The sequence below is a fragment of the Polypterus senegalus genome, chromosome 1, assembly GCF_016835505.1.
Source record: "Polypterus senegalus isolate Bchr_013 chromosome 1, ASM1683550v1, whole genome shotgun sequence".
Lineage (NCBI taxonomy): Eukaryota > Metazoa > Chordata > Cladistia > Polypteriformes > Polypteridae > Polypterus > Polypterus senegalus.
The window spans coordinates 134,192,373-134,207,357 of record NC_053154.1 but is presented as its reverse complement, the minus strand read 5'-3'; the positions used below and the strand labels follow the sequence as shown (position 1 = coordinate 134,207,357).

Below are 14,985 nucleotides of genomic sequence, written 5' to 3'. Positions count from 1 at the left end.
AGGGTATTTTCGCTCATTCGTCCTTCCAAAAAGCTTCTAATTCTGTAACATTCTTGGGACGTCTTGCATGCACTGCTCTTTTGAGATCTGTCCACTGATTTTCAGCTGCAGGTATGGCGATTCTCCTGTTGCAAAGCCCAATGGGAGAAACAGGGGAGCCGCCCGGTAAAAAGACACTGGGCTTTGTGTTTTTAAAGGATTGCTTCCAGCGTTGTTTTAACCTCGTCGTTTTAAAAGGATTGTTTTTTTCTATGGTGTTTTTAGCCTCCACTTCCCTTCTGTTTTAATTGATTATTTATTTATTGAAGATTTTTGAAAGGCACTGCACTATTTATTTGGACACTTTGTTTTTGTTTGCTGTTTTTAAATAAAATCACTTTTACACCATCCCCTTGCTCCAAGTGCCTCACTGCCGAGCTCATCAGTAACATTACCGATGTTGACGGGTTCTAGGGCTCCCGGAAGCAAGATGGGAGCATGGAGCCGAACCCGCATCGTCACAGGACTGTGAGGGCCAAAGCAAAACTGCCAGCTTATGCCTCTTGAGTTATTCTATTGTAGATTTTGAGGTGTACTTTGGATGATTATCTTGTTGTAGGACACATCCTCTTTTTAACTTTTTTACAGAGGGTGTGATGTTTGCTTCCAGTATTTTCTGGTTATTTGAATCTATTCTTTCCTTCCCCAATGACATGTTCCCCGTACCACTTGCTGCATCACAATCCCAAAGCATGATTGATTCACCCCCATGAAACATACTGTATCTTTGCACCTTGTGGCCTTAAAGTTCTATTTTGAATTCATCAGTCCACAGGACTTGTTTTCAGATTGCCAGGCTTGTTTAGATGTTCATTTGCAAACTTCAGGTGCTGAATTTTGTAGCTAGGATGCAAGAAAGGGCGTCTTTTGCTGACTCTACCATGAAGGTCATATTTGTTCAGGTTTCGCTGCAAGTAGTTCTTTCAGAAAGTTTTCTTGGTGTTCGAGACCTCAACCTGACCTCCACCTGTTAAGTGCTGTTTCTTAATAACATTGTTAACTAAGAAAACAGCTACCTGAAAAAGCTTTTCTATTTTCTTGTAGCCTTTTCCTGCTTTGTGAGCATCATTTTATTTTTTGTGATCACAAGCAGTTTCGGAGCCCTGGGGTGATTGAGGTTGGGCATCACGAAAGATGCTGGCTCTGTCAAAGGTTTTTGGAAAGCCCACTCCTCACCATGCACTGTCTCTTTTCAAACAAGTAAACAAAGGTGGCTTCCTGATGTCTTCAACCACAGTAAAAATTATATGTAAAAATTTATGTGCAGCACTTGTTTTTAATGAACAAACACTGGTCATTCTGAATTGAAAATTTTAAAACTGTGCTGTACATTTTACCTACCAATAAAATACATATTTTTTGATTATTTTAAAAAAGTAAACACCATATGAAATGCATTTAACAATTTTTTGCTCCTGACTTGTGTTTTGAAATATGTATATGTATTACAAACAGTAATTTTTATTTAGCATTATCATTGACTTGTTAAAAAGGAGTCATCAGAATTAAAAAGTATTTCATGAAGACACTTACACTCTGGTAAACAAATTTTATAGTAAATACATATACAGTAAATTCATGCAAAAAACAATTAAAGCTGATTTCATTACTTGTTGGAATCCTTTGTAATATGAACTAACATACTATAAATTAAACTTGGAAAGCAAGATATTAAAACTAAGTGGTTTTTACCTAATGTACTGTATTTAATTTTATTTTTTCTTGAATAATTTAGTTAATTTAACCATTCATATTTCAGAAAGCCACAGGTGCTGCAGGAGGTGCTGTACCAATGAGAAGGAAAGGAAAAATGTTTTTTGGTGAGTATTTTAAATTTCCACATTTTCTCAGCATTTTATTTGCTAGTATGCTTATATCCGTGAGAGACAATTATTAAATTATACAGTAATGCATGATATGGTAGTGTTAAGATTTAATCTTTGATAAGAAGTAGCATATTGACACATTTTCTGTGAACTATATAGTTGCTCCAGGCAGTCTGAGTTTTTTTTTCAGTTTTACAACAAGTATAAAGTACATTTTTTGGCTTATGCTGATGTTTTCATCAGCTACATTTCCTGTTACTTCATGTTCAGCTGATAGAAAAGTAGAGTGTAAGCTTATTATGTTTTATTTTCTCTTGCCAGTTCCCAGACAGTGACGTTTTTTGTTACAGGGAGGTACACCCTTACAGTATGGGATTAATATTTTTGCACATATATTTTGGTATAACTCTGTTGCAGTTTAAGGAATTTGGTTCGTAAATTGATGTCTCTGGTTCATCTTCTAAGCCAATAACTTTGTTTTCTTCTGCATCTTTGACTGACAAAATGAATGAATTGTTTTGTAAAGAGACTATTTTTTTTGTTTAAATAGAACAGTGTATCCATGTGTGTGTGGTCCTCACTGTAATGAGTCATACAAAGGTGTTAAGTTTGTTGCAGAGAATGATTTTACCATGGTCTGTTTAATGGAATGGAATGATGTGATAAATGTTTGCACTGCACTTTATGAATATTGGTATACTAGTATTTTTGTATTTGATACAAGTACCAAATACAATTTATGAACTCAATACCTGTTCGATACCACAGCAAAAACAGAAATTTCATTTAATGGCTTTTCTTTAAAAGTACTTCAATTATAGTAGCAACAGCCTTAAAACAGTAACAGTAAACAATAACAGCAGCCATAAAATACTAAAATGTTCATCAAGTATATTAATTATCATTTAAATATATGTTTTTAATGTGTGATTGGGGTTCCTTCAGTATAATAACAAATGGAGGGGCTTTTATACTGTAATCTTGCAGAGATTTAAGCATACTGTTTATGAAGAATGTTATCTTCATCTTACCATACACTCATTTGAATTCTCTGCATTATTTTCTTCCTTCAGTAACTTAAAAATATTTCTTAAAATTAATACCAAAATAAAAATTATGTCAACACTATTGAATTAGAGAATTTTAAGGTTACTCAGGATATTTTCATATAATCAAGCTCTTTAAAGCTGTTTTTCTTACAACATGCTTTTAAAATTTTTTTTCAGATAATCATTCTGTTTGATTTGCAACATTTGCTATAGTAAGATTATATTTGCATTATATTCTGGTTAAGATTTTTGCTAAAAAGTAATTTTTAATGGATGAGTCAAATTCAGATTTCGTGTCAAAATGTCTTTTTACATTTCTCCAGTTTTTAAGGCTTCTTGTGTGAAATTATTGTTGTCAGTTTTACATTACTGCATTGTTTCAGAACTCTTGTAAAGTTGTAATTTTTGTGAAGTTTTAAAATATTACAATGACACTGACCAGTTACATCAGTCTAGGGATAAGTTACCAATAGCATTAGCTAAATTGATATTGGAAGCAGATCAAGGAGAAGATCTATAATTTAACTTAGCAAAGTGCAGAGTTCCGAAAAAACCTCAAAATACACTTGTTGAGCTCTTTTGTGTAGCTGCTGGTGAGCTTTGAGGCTGAAATCTGGGAATGCCATTTGCAGCATCGGTACAGGAAGGAAGACAGTTGATAGCAATCTATCGGCCAATGGGTCTTACGCTACGTGTGTGGCCTCTGGTGGATCTTCAGATGCTTGAAGCTGGGGAAAAGTGCGGCAAATCGAGTTGCTCTAACCACAAGTGAGCAGTGTAAGACAAGGTTAATGAAGGAGTCTGTTCAGTTGAAAGGAAGAGGCAGATTATGGAAGCTTTACAGAACAGCCATCCAGGGACTAAAATACCATTTACAGGGACAGTTCAATCATGGATGACAAACAAAGGACTGTACACCTACAGCTCCTCACAAGCTTGTTAACATGTGATGAACAGATCACTGCACAGATGTACATCATTTAACACCCCTTCTACATTACATGCCAGCACAATACTCGATATCCCTGTTGTGCCACCTAACTACAAAGTGCTCGGTGCTTCTGTTGTTGTGTCTTTGTCACTGGCCACATAATCATAGTGGAAACAAAGACCCACCATTTTAAAGAGCTTGTGTGCCATTATAAAGATTTGTAAGTGGTCCCTGGGAGCAGTGACTTTAGAAGGAAGGCTATGTAATGTGACTGATGAACTGCATCAGACAGATGATAAGTCACTAACAGCATGAGCTGGCATTATACCATTCAATTGAACTACATCAGAACGAGCTACAGGGGAACCTTTAAAAATAGCAACCCTGTCAAAGTGACGTATGAATTTTAACTAATGCAACAGCGAGCGGTCCATATAAGGACCGCTATGGGGTGCCATTTGTAAAATGATGCACTTCTTTGTTGTAACATTATTTATTTACAGGATCCCAAATGCAAAATGTTCAATCACTGACAAGTATCCAACTTACTTGGCAAATATCTCTGGTAAATGGTATTTATCCAACTTAAATGGTAAATATATGTCTTAAATGGTATATATCCCTTGCCTGGTAAGTTTTCTATATAAATGGACATTTTTTTTATGATAAAGTTGCATATGGTATCTAAAGATAATGTTATTTTGAGTCTTCATACTCAAACCGGGAACCTAAAAGTATAATCTAAATCAGGTATGTGAAACACGCAGCCCGGATGACAGATCCTAGTTAGCACTAAATTTGTACAAAATGATTCCTAGCGTTTGTGATTGAATCATTCTGCATCTTCGGCGTTACTTTTTGACTTGTCTTACTTCCGCCTTCTGACAAAAGCACGTTTTCCCATGGCATCACGGTACCGGAAATGTCATCTGCTAGTATAGTTGTAGCTGCGGCGTCAGCTCCTTGATACCCTAGGCATGACACTGCCCCTCCCATGAGCCTTGACCAAAGTTAATGAGCCGTGACATCGCAACTGAAGTGCTAGGCTGCAGCAGCCTGGTAGGCTACACTACTGGCTGGGCTGTTGAGACTGGCCACTGGGCAGAACTGACCATCACATGTAGTAATAGCTCACATATTTTCACGTAATGGAGCGGGGGATCGACAAGCGGATCGGTGCAGCCTCCGCAGTGATACAGGCTCTGCATCGGTCTGTCGTGATGATAAAGGAGCTGAGCAGTAATGCAAAGCTCTCAATTTACCAGTCGATTTATGTTACTACCCTCGCTTATGGTCATGAGCTGTGGGTAGTGACCGAAATAACAAGATCGTGAAAACAATCAGCTGAAATGAGTTTCCTCCACAGGGTGTCTGGGCTTTTCCTTAAAGACAGGGTGAGAAGCTCAGTCATCCGGGAGGAACTAGGAGTACAGCCACTGCTCCTCCGCATCGAGAGGAGTCAGATGAGGTGGCTCCTGGACACCTACCTGCTGAGGTGTTCCGGGCACGTTTAACCGGGAGGAGGCCTCTGGACACGGTGGGGGACTATGTATCTCGGCTGGCCTGGGAACGCCTCGGGATTCCCCCGGAAGGGCTAGTAGAAGTGGCTGGGAGAGGGAAGTCTGGGCATCTCTGCTCAAGCTGCTGCCCTCGTGACCTGATCTCGGATAAGCGTAAGAGGATGGATGGATATTTTCAAATTTTTTTGCTCTAGTTTTATGTAATTTTGTGCTAATATTGTAACGAACAGTTAGAGCAGACTACAGCTGAAGATCTGAAGTGGACGCGAGAAGTTGGTGAGTTGTTTATTAACAAATTTTTGTGATTTTGGAGTTTGTAAGATTAGTGTAGGTCAGGGGGCTTTTTGCATATCGACTTATTTTACAATATAAACTTTGAAGCAAACTTAGTAAAGTAAAATTAGATTTTTGGAGGATTTGTTTTCCAACTTGAATTACTGAGCAATGAATTCAGTGAGCGTTTTCGTGATTTCAGTTCACACGAACAGGACTTGCGCTGTTTACGTCACCATATTCTTACAACGTTGAGAATGCACCTGAGAATATCCATATGGAATTGATTGAACTGCAGTCATTTTCTATTCTGAAGGCAAAATACAATGAAGTTGGTGTGCCAGGCTTGTATGCTTACCTGCCACCCTCGTATGTGCAAATCCGTAAGTTGGCATCGAGAGTACTGTCTGTGTTTGGAAGCACTTACCTTTGTGAGCAATTGTTTTCGCTAATGAAAGCTACCAAAACCACACATCGCTCAAGACTTATTGTCGAGCACCTTTCATGTCTCATAAAAGTTGCAGGTGCACAAGATTTCAAGCCTGATATTGACGAACTGGTTACTAACAAGAGATGCCAAGTGTCAGGACGAAAGAAATAGATCTCACACTGTAAGACTCCTATATAGACCTAAGCAATGAATATTATATAATAATATAAGGACCTAGCTAAGAGGCTAAGACTCTAATTGTACACTGTTGTACGGAGATTGTATGAAAATAAATTGCTTTTCTATAAACTTTAAACTTTAAGTGTTAAATTTTTACAGTTTTCAGTATTGGAAAGAAAGCTACAGTAACTTTGAATAACAGTATAATAGTATTTGTTACAGTGTGGCCCACTGACGCACGTATGGCAGTCCATGCGGCCCACCAATGGCAGTGAGTTTGACATGCCTGATCTAAATGACAAAGTTAAGTTTAAATTTGAACTGTTGTATGCAAATAGAAAAACCTTACCTTAAACATTCAGTCAAATACGCTATATACAAATTGATTTTTGCCTGCTAATTCCAAAATCAGCATATCCACTTAGACTAGGTTTGTTATTAAAAAGTGCACACAAATCTAAGCAGAGCACATAAAATTCACGGTCGATGCAGGGAAATTAGCATGCAGTTGTTGTCAGAGTAAAAGCTTTCTGTAAGCTGAAGTTGATACTGGACCATGTTCAGTTTTACCATTGGCACCAGTTTTGTCAATGCCAGTACTGCATCTGATTAGATTTGTTTTTCTTTTTTTTCCTGTCTATACTAAGTGAGTTATCCTTTTAAATTTCAATTAGTAGGCGGCATATTCAAAACATTAATATTTTAAGATCATGTTGAACTCTGATTAAATGAGTATTTAACATTATTACATCTATTAGCCTTCACTTTTAAATGTATCCTGTTTGAAGACCCCCATTCAAAGCTGTGCCATTGATTCATTGGGTGAACAGTCGTGATAAAATAAGAGCCGCTCTGCAAGCTCAAGCTGATACTAGACCTGTCATGATATAGGATGAAAACTGATGATTCGTAGCTTTTTTTAAGAGAAGCTGTATTGTTTACCGTCAGGGTCATATCCCTTGTTTCTAGGGGTGGGGTCTCTGGGGTTGTGACCTTGGCTTAATTTACATTCAACATAAAAGGTCAGACTTTCTCTAGGAACCTTATCCAATCTGTGGATAAAATCCTTAGTTTCATTCTGATCATTTGTGTGTTTTCTCTTCTTGTATTGCCTGGTTTCAACATATTGCCTGTTAATTGACATGATTTTGCCTCTTGTCTGGGTTGTGGTCACTATGGTTTATTTTAATTTATTTTTCTCTTGCTTTTTGCCCACTTCTCCTGGTTTGCACACAAAATCAGTTCTCCTGTTTTCCTGCAGAGTCAGGAAAAGACCATTGTCAACATCAGATTCTTCAAAGCCTTATTGTGGCTGGTTATGGTTTTCTCTCTCCTTTTTTTAAATTCTGCTCTTTTTAAATGTCATGGCTTTTATAGTAAATGAGCTTTGCATAACCCAAACTCAAAAATAATAGTTTTCATTTGTTACTTTCACCATGTCTATTTGTTGGCAATGGGCATAACTTTTCTGATAGAATGGGAGCCTATGGTGACCAACACTGAACAGCAGCAAACCTTTCAAAAATGTCCATGAGAACATCTTGAATTAATTGTATTGTATACGTCACATGTCAAGTGAACTGCTCGTATGCTTATAATATGCATAATGAATATATTTTTTTGTCTGCCTCCCCCTCTCATTTTTTGGTCAAAAGTCCAATTTGATCCTGAAGAAGCTTCTTGTTTGTAAACTACTTTTCATTTTCAAAAGAAATTTACTTACTGTCCTTGTATGTGTAGACAGTCCACCAACAGGCTAATGCTGCATCTACGACTGTTTCATGCCTTAACCAAATTATGTTGATACAAATCACCCCCCAAAATAGATTATTGACATATCAATTAGGTGGTACCTTCCCTTATTTTCTATATGTCACTACTGATATCCTGCTGAACTGCACTGTAAAAAATATGCCCATAATTTGAAGGTTAAGTGACTGATCTGTCAATCATTTAACCATAAAAAAACTGTCAGAAGTATAAAAAAAATTATGTGGTCGTATCAGTAAAATCAATTCAGCTAACTGTAGTGATAATAATAATTCTTTGCATTTATATAGTGCTTTTCTCACTACTCAAAGTGCTCAGCAATTGCAGGTTAAGGGCCTTGCTCAAGGGCCCAACAGAGCCAGATGGGATTCAAACCGGCAACCTTCCAATTGCCAGTGCAGATCCCTAGCCTCAGAGCCACTACTTCGCCTAATGGGCGACTTGAGACAGATTTGTTCTTTTTCAATTACTGCTTTTATTGAGTTATATGAATTGATTAGAAAGCATAACTTAATGGATTCATTGTAGCCCAACAGGACTGCTAAACGCATCCAAGCCCAGCATAATGCCGTTAGAATCTTTAATTTCGCTGATGCTTGCAGATTATTAAATCACATGTGCAAGAACTGCCTCAAACATGAGTCTCAACTTACTCACTATACTTATTCTTTTGAGTTCACACTATATCAAAATTGGCAAATGAGAACTTGTCACTAATTATTCTGGCATTGATCATCCAAGTACAATACAGTAACAATACATTTATATTACACTCTATTAATTATTTTGTTTAGTAAATTCATTATTGGAATTATCTTAAACTGAATATGTATTCTAATTTCTAGCAATAGTTTGCTTTCAATTTTACTTTAGCACTCACTTTTTTGACAGCACTGAGCATGTGTTCTTTACTGATTTATTTGATTTCGAACTAAATCATTACCAGAGGACAGATCTCATGTAATATACAAAATAATGTACAAATTATTATAGTGATGCGCGTTGGGGACCCAAGGACTTCCCATATAAGTCAGCCTCAAATCCTGTCGATTAATAAACGGAATCACAAGAATGAATTCATACGAATGAGTGGTGTGAAGGCATTAAATCAGTAAAGTAATTTGAAATGCCACCTAACTAGTTTACAGTTAAAATTCATCAGTACCATTAAATGTAACTATTTTATATAGTACAAATAATGCATTTTACAATTATCGTTGAACAAGGTAATGTTTTATATAATATAACTCTTAAATTATAAGTAAATCATTGCATTTTAAACAAAGCTTACATATACTTTGAGAGGCCCAAAATATTTATTTCTAAAGACTGAAAGAATTTTGCAGGTTAATAAATCAGCTTCCATAACTACAACCCACCTGCAGCACTCAGGTAAAAACAAATCTGTGAACAGTATCTACTTTATTTTAGGGGTTATACTAATGAATATTAGTTTGGATATTCAGCAGAGAAGTATACTGTTTTGTTCAATATTGAACCTTTTCACAATATTCTAATTTTCCGAGATACTGAATTTGGGACTTTCATTAGTTGTCAGTTATTATCATCAAAATTAAAAGAAATAAACATTTGAAATACATCAGGCTATGTGTAATGAATGAATCTAATATACAAGTTTCACTTTTTGAATGGAATTACTGAAATAAATCAACTTTGTCATGATATTCTAATTTTATGACCGGCACCTGTATATACATATACACATACATATATATATACACATGCACATATAAATATATCTATACTAATAAAAGCCAAGCCCTCACTTACTCACTCACTGACTCACTGACTCACTGACTCATCACTAATTCTCCAACTTCCATGTGTGGGTGGAAGGCTGAAATTTGGCAGGCTCATTCCTTACAGCTTACTTACAAAAATTGGGCAGGTTTCATTTTGAAATTCTACACATAATGGTCATAACTGGAACCTATTTTTCTCCATATAATGTAATGGAGTTGAGCTCGATGGCCGTAGGGGGCGGAGTTTCATGTGACATCATCATGCCTCCCACGTAATCACGTGAACTTACTGTCAACGCAATACGTAGAAAACAAGGAAGAGCTCCAAATAGTGCTGAAGAAAACATGCATTATACAATTGAGAAGGCAGCGAAACAATAAGAAGCGAGCGAGTCACATATAGAACCATATTCATGAGTGCAGCTACTTCGGAAACAAAGCAAGGTGTAAACTTAAAGTTTAAATTAAGTTCATAGACAGGCTGCTGCTGGCGTTTGTCATGCCCACGGCTAATGCGGGATACAAGTTTAATGAGAGGACGCAGAATATAAACTAGAGTTTTGATCACTTTGTAACTAAGTTAAAATTACTGTTGAAGGGCTGTGCTTATGCAAATTCCGAGAGACTGTCTTTGTGGAGGGATTGACAGTTAAGGCGGGTGGGAGAGTCACGTCATCATCTCCCCTCCCATTCACCTCATTTCGCTGTGAACTGAGCTCCGCAGTTAACGCAATCTTGCGGAACTAACTTTTTGACGCTGCCACCAAATACTCACAGAAAAATCCACAAGTTAATACACACGCTGTCTCTGCAGTTTCTCCACACTCTGAATCCTCCAGGCACTACTTACAAAAGGTTACATTGACAATTGTGTTACGTTATTTTTAAAATGTTTCCTTTTCTTAGCACAAGCACAGCTGAGAAGCTTCGATGCATGTGCTCCATAACACGTTAAAAAATAACGCATTTAATCATACTTTCCATTCCAAGCAAAGTGAAACTTCTGTCAGTGAATGATTTCGTGGTACACTGATTACATTGATGCACACATCAGAGCTACCAAAATGTAACAGTCGGGGAAAAAAGCGCGTTGCTACGACTGATTGGAGGAAAATTTCATTTCAAAAGACTACCCGACAGAAGCCTTGATAAAGGCGTGGTTTTGTGCACATATATATGTATATATATGTAGATGTATATGTATATATACTGTATATATGTGTGTATATGCATATATATGTTTATGTGTGTGTTTATATATATATGTATGTATATGTATGACAGCAACACTCATGACAATGTCAATCATCATTATTATTAAACAACATTATTATTAAAATGTTTCCTTTTCTTTTTCATTACTTCTTTAACACACTACTTCTCCACTGTGAAGCGCAAGTATTTTGCTACACATATATATATACATATATATCCAGTGGTGTGAAAAACTATTTGCCCCCTTTCTGATTTCTTATTCTTTTGCATGTTTGTCACACAAAATGTTTCTGATCATCAAACACATTTAACCATTAGTCAAATATAACACAAGTAAACACAAAATGCAGTTTTTAAATGATGGTTTTTATTATTTAGGGAGAAAAAAAATCCAAACCTACACCTGTGTGAAAAACTAATTGCCCTCTTGTTAAAAAATAACCTAACTGTGGTGTATCACACCTGAGTTCAATTTCCGTAGCCACCCCCAGGCCTGATTACTGCCACACCTGTTTCAATCAAGTAATCACTTAAATAGGAGCTGCCTGACACAGAGAAGTAGACCAAAAGCACCTCAAAAGCTAGACATCATGCCAAGATCCAAAGAAATTCAAGAACAAATGAGAACAGAAGTAATTGAGATCTATCAGTCTGGTAAAGGTTATAAAGCCATTTCTAAAGCTTTGGGACTCCAACGAACCACAGTTAGAGCCTTTATCCACAAATGGCAAAAACATGGAACAGTGGTGAACCTTCCCAGGAGTGGCCGGCCAACCAAAATTACCCCAAGAGCGAAGAGACGACTCATCTGAGAGGTCACAAAAGACCCAGGACAACGTCTAAAGAACTGCAGGCCTCACTTGCCTCAATTAAGGTCAGTGTGCACGACTCCACCATAAAAAAGAGACTGGGCAAAAACGGCCTGCATGGCAGATTTTCAAGACGCAAACCACTGTTAAGCATAAAGAACATTAGGGCTCGTCTCAATTTTGCTAAGAAACATCTCAATGATTGCCAAGACTTTTGGGAAAATACCTTGTGGACTGATGAGACAAAAGTTGAACTTTTTGGAAGGCAAATGTCCCGTTACATCTGGCGTAAAAGGAACACAGCATTTCAGAATGATACCAACAGTAAAATATGGTGGTGGTAGTGTGATGGTCTGGGGTTGTTTTGCTGCTTCAGGACCTGGAAGGCTTGCTGTGATAGATGGGACCATGAATTCTACTGTCTACCAAAAAATCCTGAAGGAGAATGTCCGGCCATCTGTTCGTCAACTCAAGCTGAAGCGATCTTGGGTGCTGCAACAGGACAATGACCCAAAATACACCAGCAAATCCACCTCTGAATGGCTGAAGAAAAACAAAATGAAGACTTTGGAGTGGCCTAGTCAAAGTCCTGACCTGAATCCAATTGAGATGCTATGGCATGACCTTAAAAAGGCGGTTCATGCTAGAAAACCCTCAAATAAAGCTGAATTACAACAATTCTGCAAAGATAAGTGGGCCAAAATTCCTCCAGAGCGCTGTAAAAGACTCATTGCAAGTTATCACAAACGCTTGATTGCAGTTATTGCTGCTAAGGGTGGCCCAACCAGTTATTAGGTTCGGGGGCAATTACTTTTTCACACAGGGCCATGTAGGTTTGGATTTTTTTTCTCCCTAAATAATAAAAACTGCCATTTAAAAACTGCATTTTGTGTTTACTTGTGTTATATTTGACTAATGGTTAAATGTGTTTGATGATCAGAAACATTTTGTGTGACAAACATGCAAAAGAATAAGAAATCAGGAAGGGGGCAAATAGTTTTTCACACCACTGTATACTGTATATATATATACACACACACACATCTACATTGTATATATACACACACACACATCTACATTGTGTATATATATATATATATACACACACACACATATATAGTTTGTGTGTGTGTGTGTATGTATGTATGTGTGTGTATATATGATGTAGATAGGCATATATATATGTGTGTATATGTACTGTGGAAGTTGACTCGGACACAGACAGGCAGACATGTTCATGTCACCGACAAACACGTTTATTTACAATATGTACAATAATAAGTGCACCACAAACCCCCAAAGTCCTCAAAGTCCTGGCCACACAATGCCTTCATTTCTTCAGGCCGCCTCCTAGCCTTCTCCAGCTCAGTCCTCTCTGCTCCTGACTCTCGCGCTGAATGAAGGGAGGCGACCCCTTTTATCCGCACCTGGATGAGCTCCAGGTGCTCCCCGGCAATCTCCCGTTGACACGCCCCAGCGTGGCGGAAGTGCTGGTTGTTCTCCCGGAAGCTCTCCGGGTGTCCCTGCTTCTCTTCCCCCCAGCACTTCCTCCGAGAAGAAGGACCCGATAGGAGTCCCAACCTATCGGAGGAACCGGCATCCTTCCCTTGATTCCTCCTCTCACTCTGGGACGCCCTGACGGTCTGAGTCTCCTTATTACAAAGAAAGAGACTACTTCCCGTCTGCGTCCCTGTAGAGCTGAGCGAGACTGCCGCCGACTCGGGGCGGAGGGCGCTAGGACCTGGGGCACTCAACAGCCCGTGTCCTGCCAGCCCTCTCGCTGTCTCTCCCCTCATTGCGCGCACAGTCCCCTGCGCCGCGTCCACTGTCGGAGGACTGCTTACTTGTTGCTGATCATTACGATCACAGCCGTTTTCAGCAGACCCTCCTTTATTCTTTATGAGGACGGCTTCACTTACCTTCCCCGCCACGTTCACCCGGCTGAAGTCTCCAGCGCCGCGCCAATCTGCCCACTGTCGCGGCGACTTCACAGACGTGATCGCCTTCACCTCCAGCTCCATTAATCCTTTACGGATGATGCGTATTACCTGCAAAAGCGACTCTGCGGGCTGCAGGCATTCCTCCAGCTCACGCAGAGCCGGCGGAAAGCACAAAGGGTTATCTGACGGCTGCCCTACCTTTCCGTCAGGCAGATCCGCTGGCCACCCCCTGTGGGGCCCTTCCTCCAGCCCTATCGGGTCCTTCTTCATCACGGGATTGGCATTCCTTGGTCCCGCCTCTATACATTCATTGGCGGGCACACAAGACACACCGGCCAATCCCGTGCCTGCCAGCGGGTGGGACTTCCGGTCCGCGGCCATCTTTGCTCTTCTCTTCCTGGTGCGGTGGCCTGTTTGGGTTTTTACGAGCGGCAGCGGCTCCCTTTCCGCAGCTCTCCTAGCTGCTGCCGTGCCGTTGGAGCCCCGCAAACCGACATGCCCCCGCTACTGATGCGGATCCGGGAAGCCCCTGCTCTGTAAGTAGAAAACACACACGGCCCCACAGGGCCGGTTGCCGACAAGCAGGGAACTTACCTCCCGGATCCCATCTGCCCGAGGAAACGTCCCAGGCATGGCTTCGCTGTGCTCATCGGAGCCAGCTGCACTCCTGCCCTGGCCGTGGTCTCTCTCCCGCACCAGGTGAGCACCATTCCTCCGCGAACCGGAAGCCGTCTGCTGGGCGTCTCCTTGTCCCGGGGTAGTGGGCACGCCGCACCTGCGGCACGTGTGTGGGCGTACCTGCTGCGCCGGGCCGTCCACAAAATATTTGTTTGGGGTCCCGTCTTGCACCAGACGGATCGCCCCACGTTGGGCGCCATTGTGGAAGTTGACCCGGACACAGACAGGCAGATACGTTCATGTCACCCACAATCTCATCGGAGCCAGCTGCACTCCTGCCCTGGCCGTGGTCTCTCTCCCGCACCAGGTGAGCACCATTCCTCCGCGAACCGGAAGCCGTCTGCTGGGCGTCTCCTTGTCCCGGGGTAGTGGGCACGCCGCACCTGCGGCACGTGTGTGGGCGTACCTGCTGCGCCGGGCCGTCCACAAAATATTTGTTTGGGGGTCCCCGTCTTGCACCAGACGGATCGCCCCACGTTGGGCGCCATTGTGGAAGTTGACCCGGACACAGACAGGCAGATACGTTCATGTCACCCACAAACACGTTTATTTACAATATGTA

At 40.0% G+C, this 14,985-nt stretch overlaps 1 protein-coding gene across 3 annotated transcripts in view; it reads left to right on the top strand.

Annotated features, from left to right (window-relative positions):
• Positions 1-14,985, top strand: part of usp13 (ubiquitin specific peptidase 13) — a 263,677-nt gene that overhangs the window by 9,618 nt on the left and 239,074 nt on the right. For all 3 annotated transcript variants that reach the window (XM_039758594.1, XM_039758584.1, XM_039758575.1), the window contains exon 3: positions 1,799-1,859. In XM_039758594.1, coding sequence (XP_039614528.1) covers positions 1,799-1,859 — 61 coding nt within the window. The remainder of the gene's footprint in view (positions 1-1,798; positions 1,860-14,985) is intronic.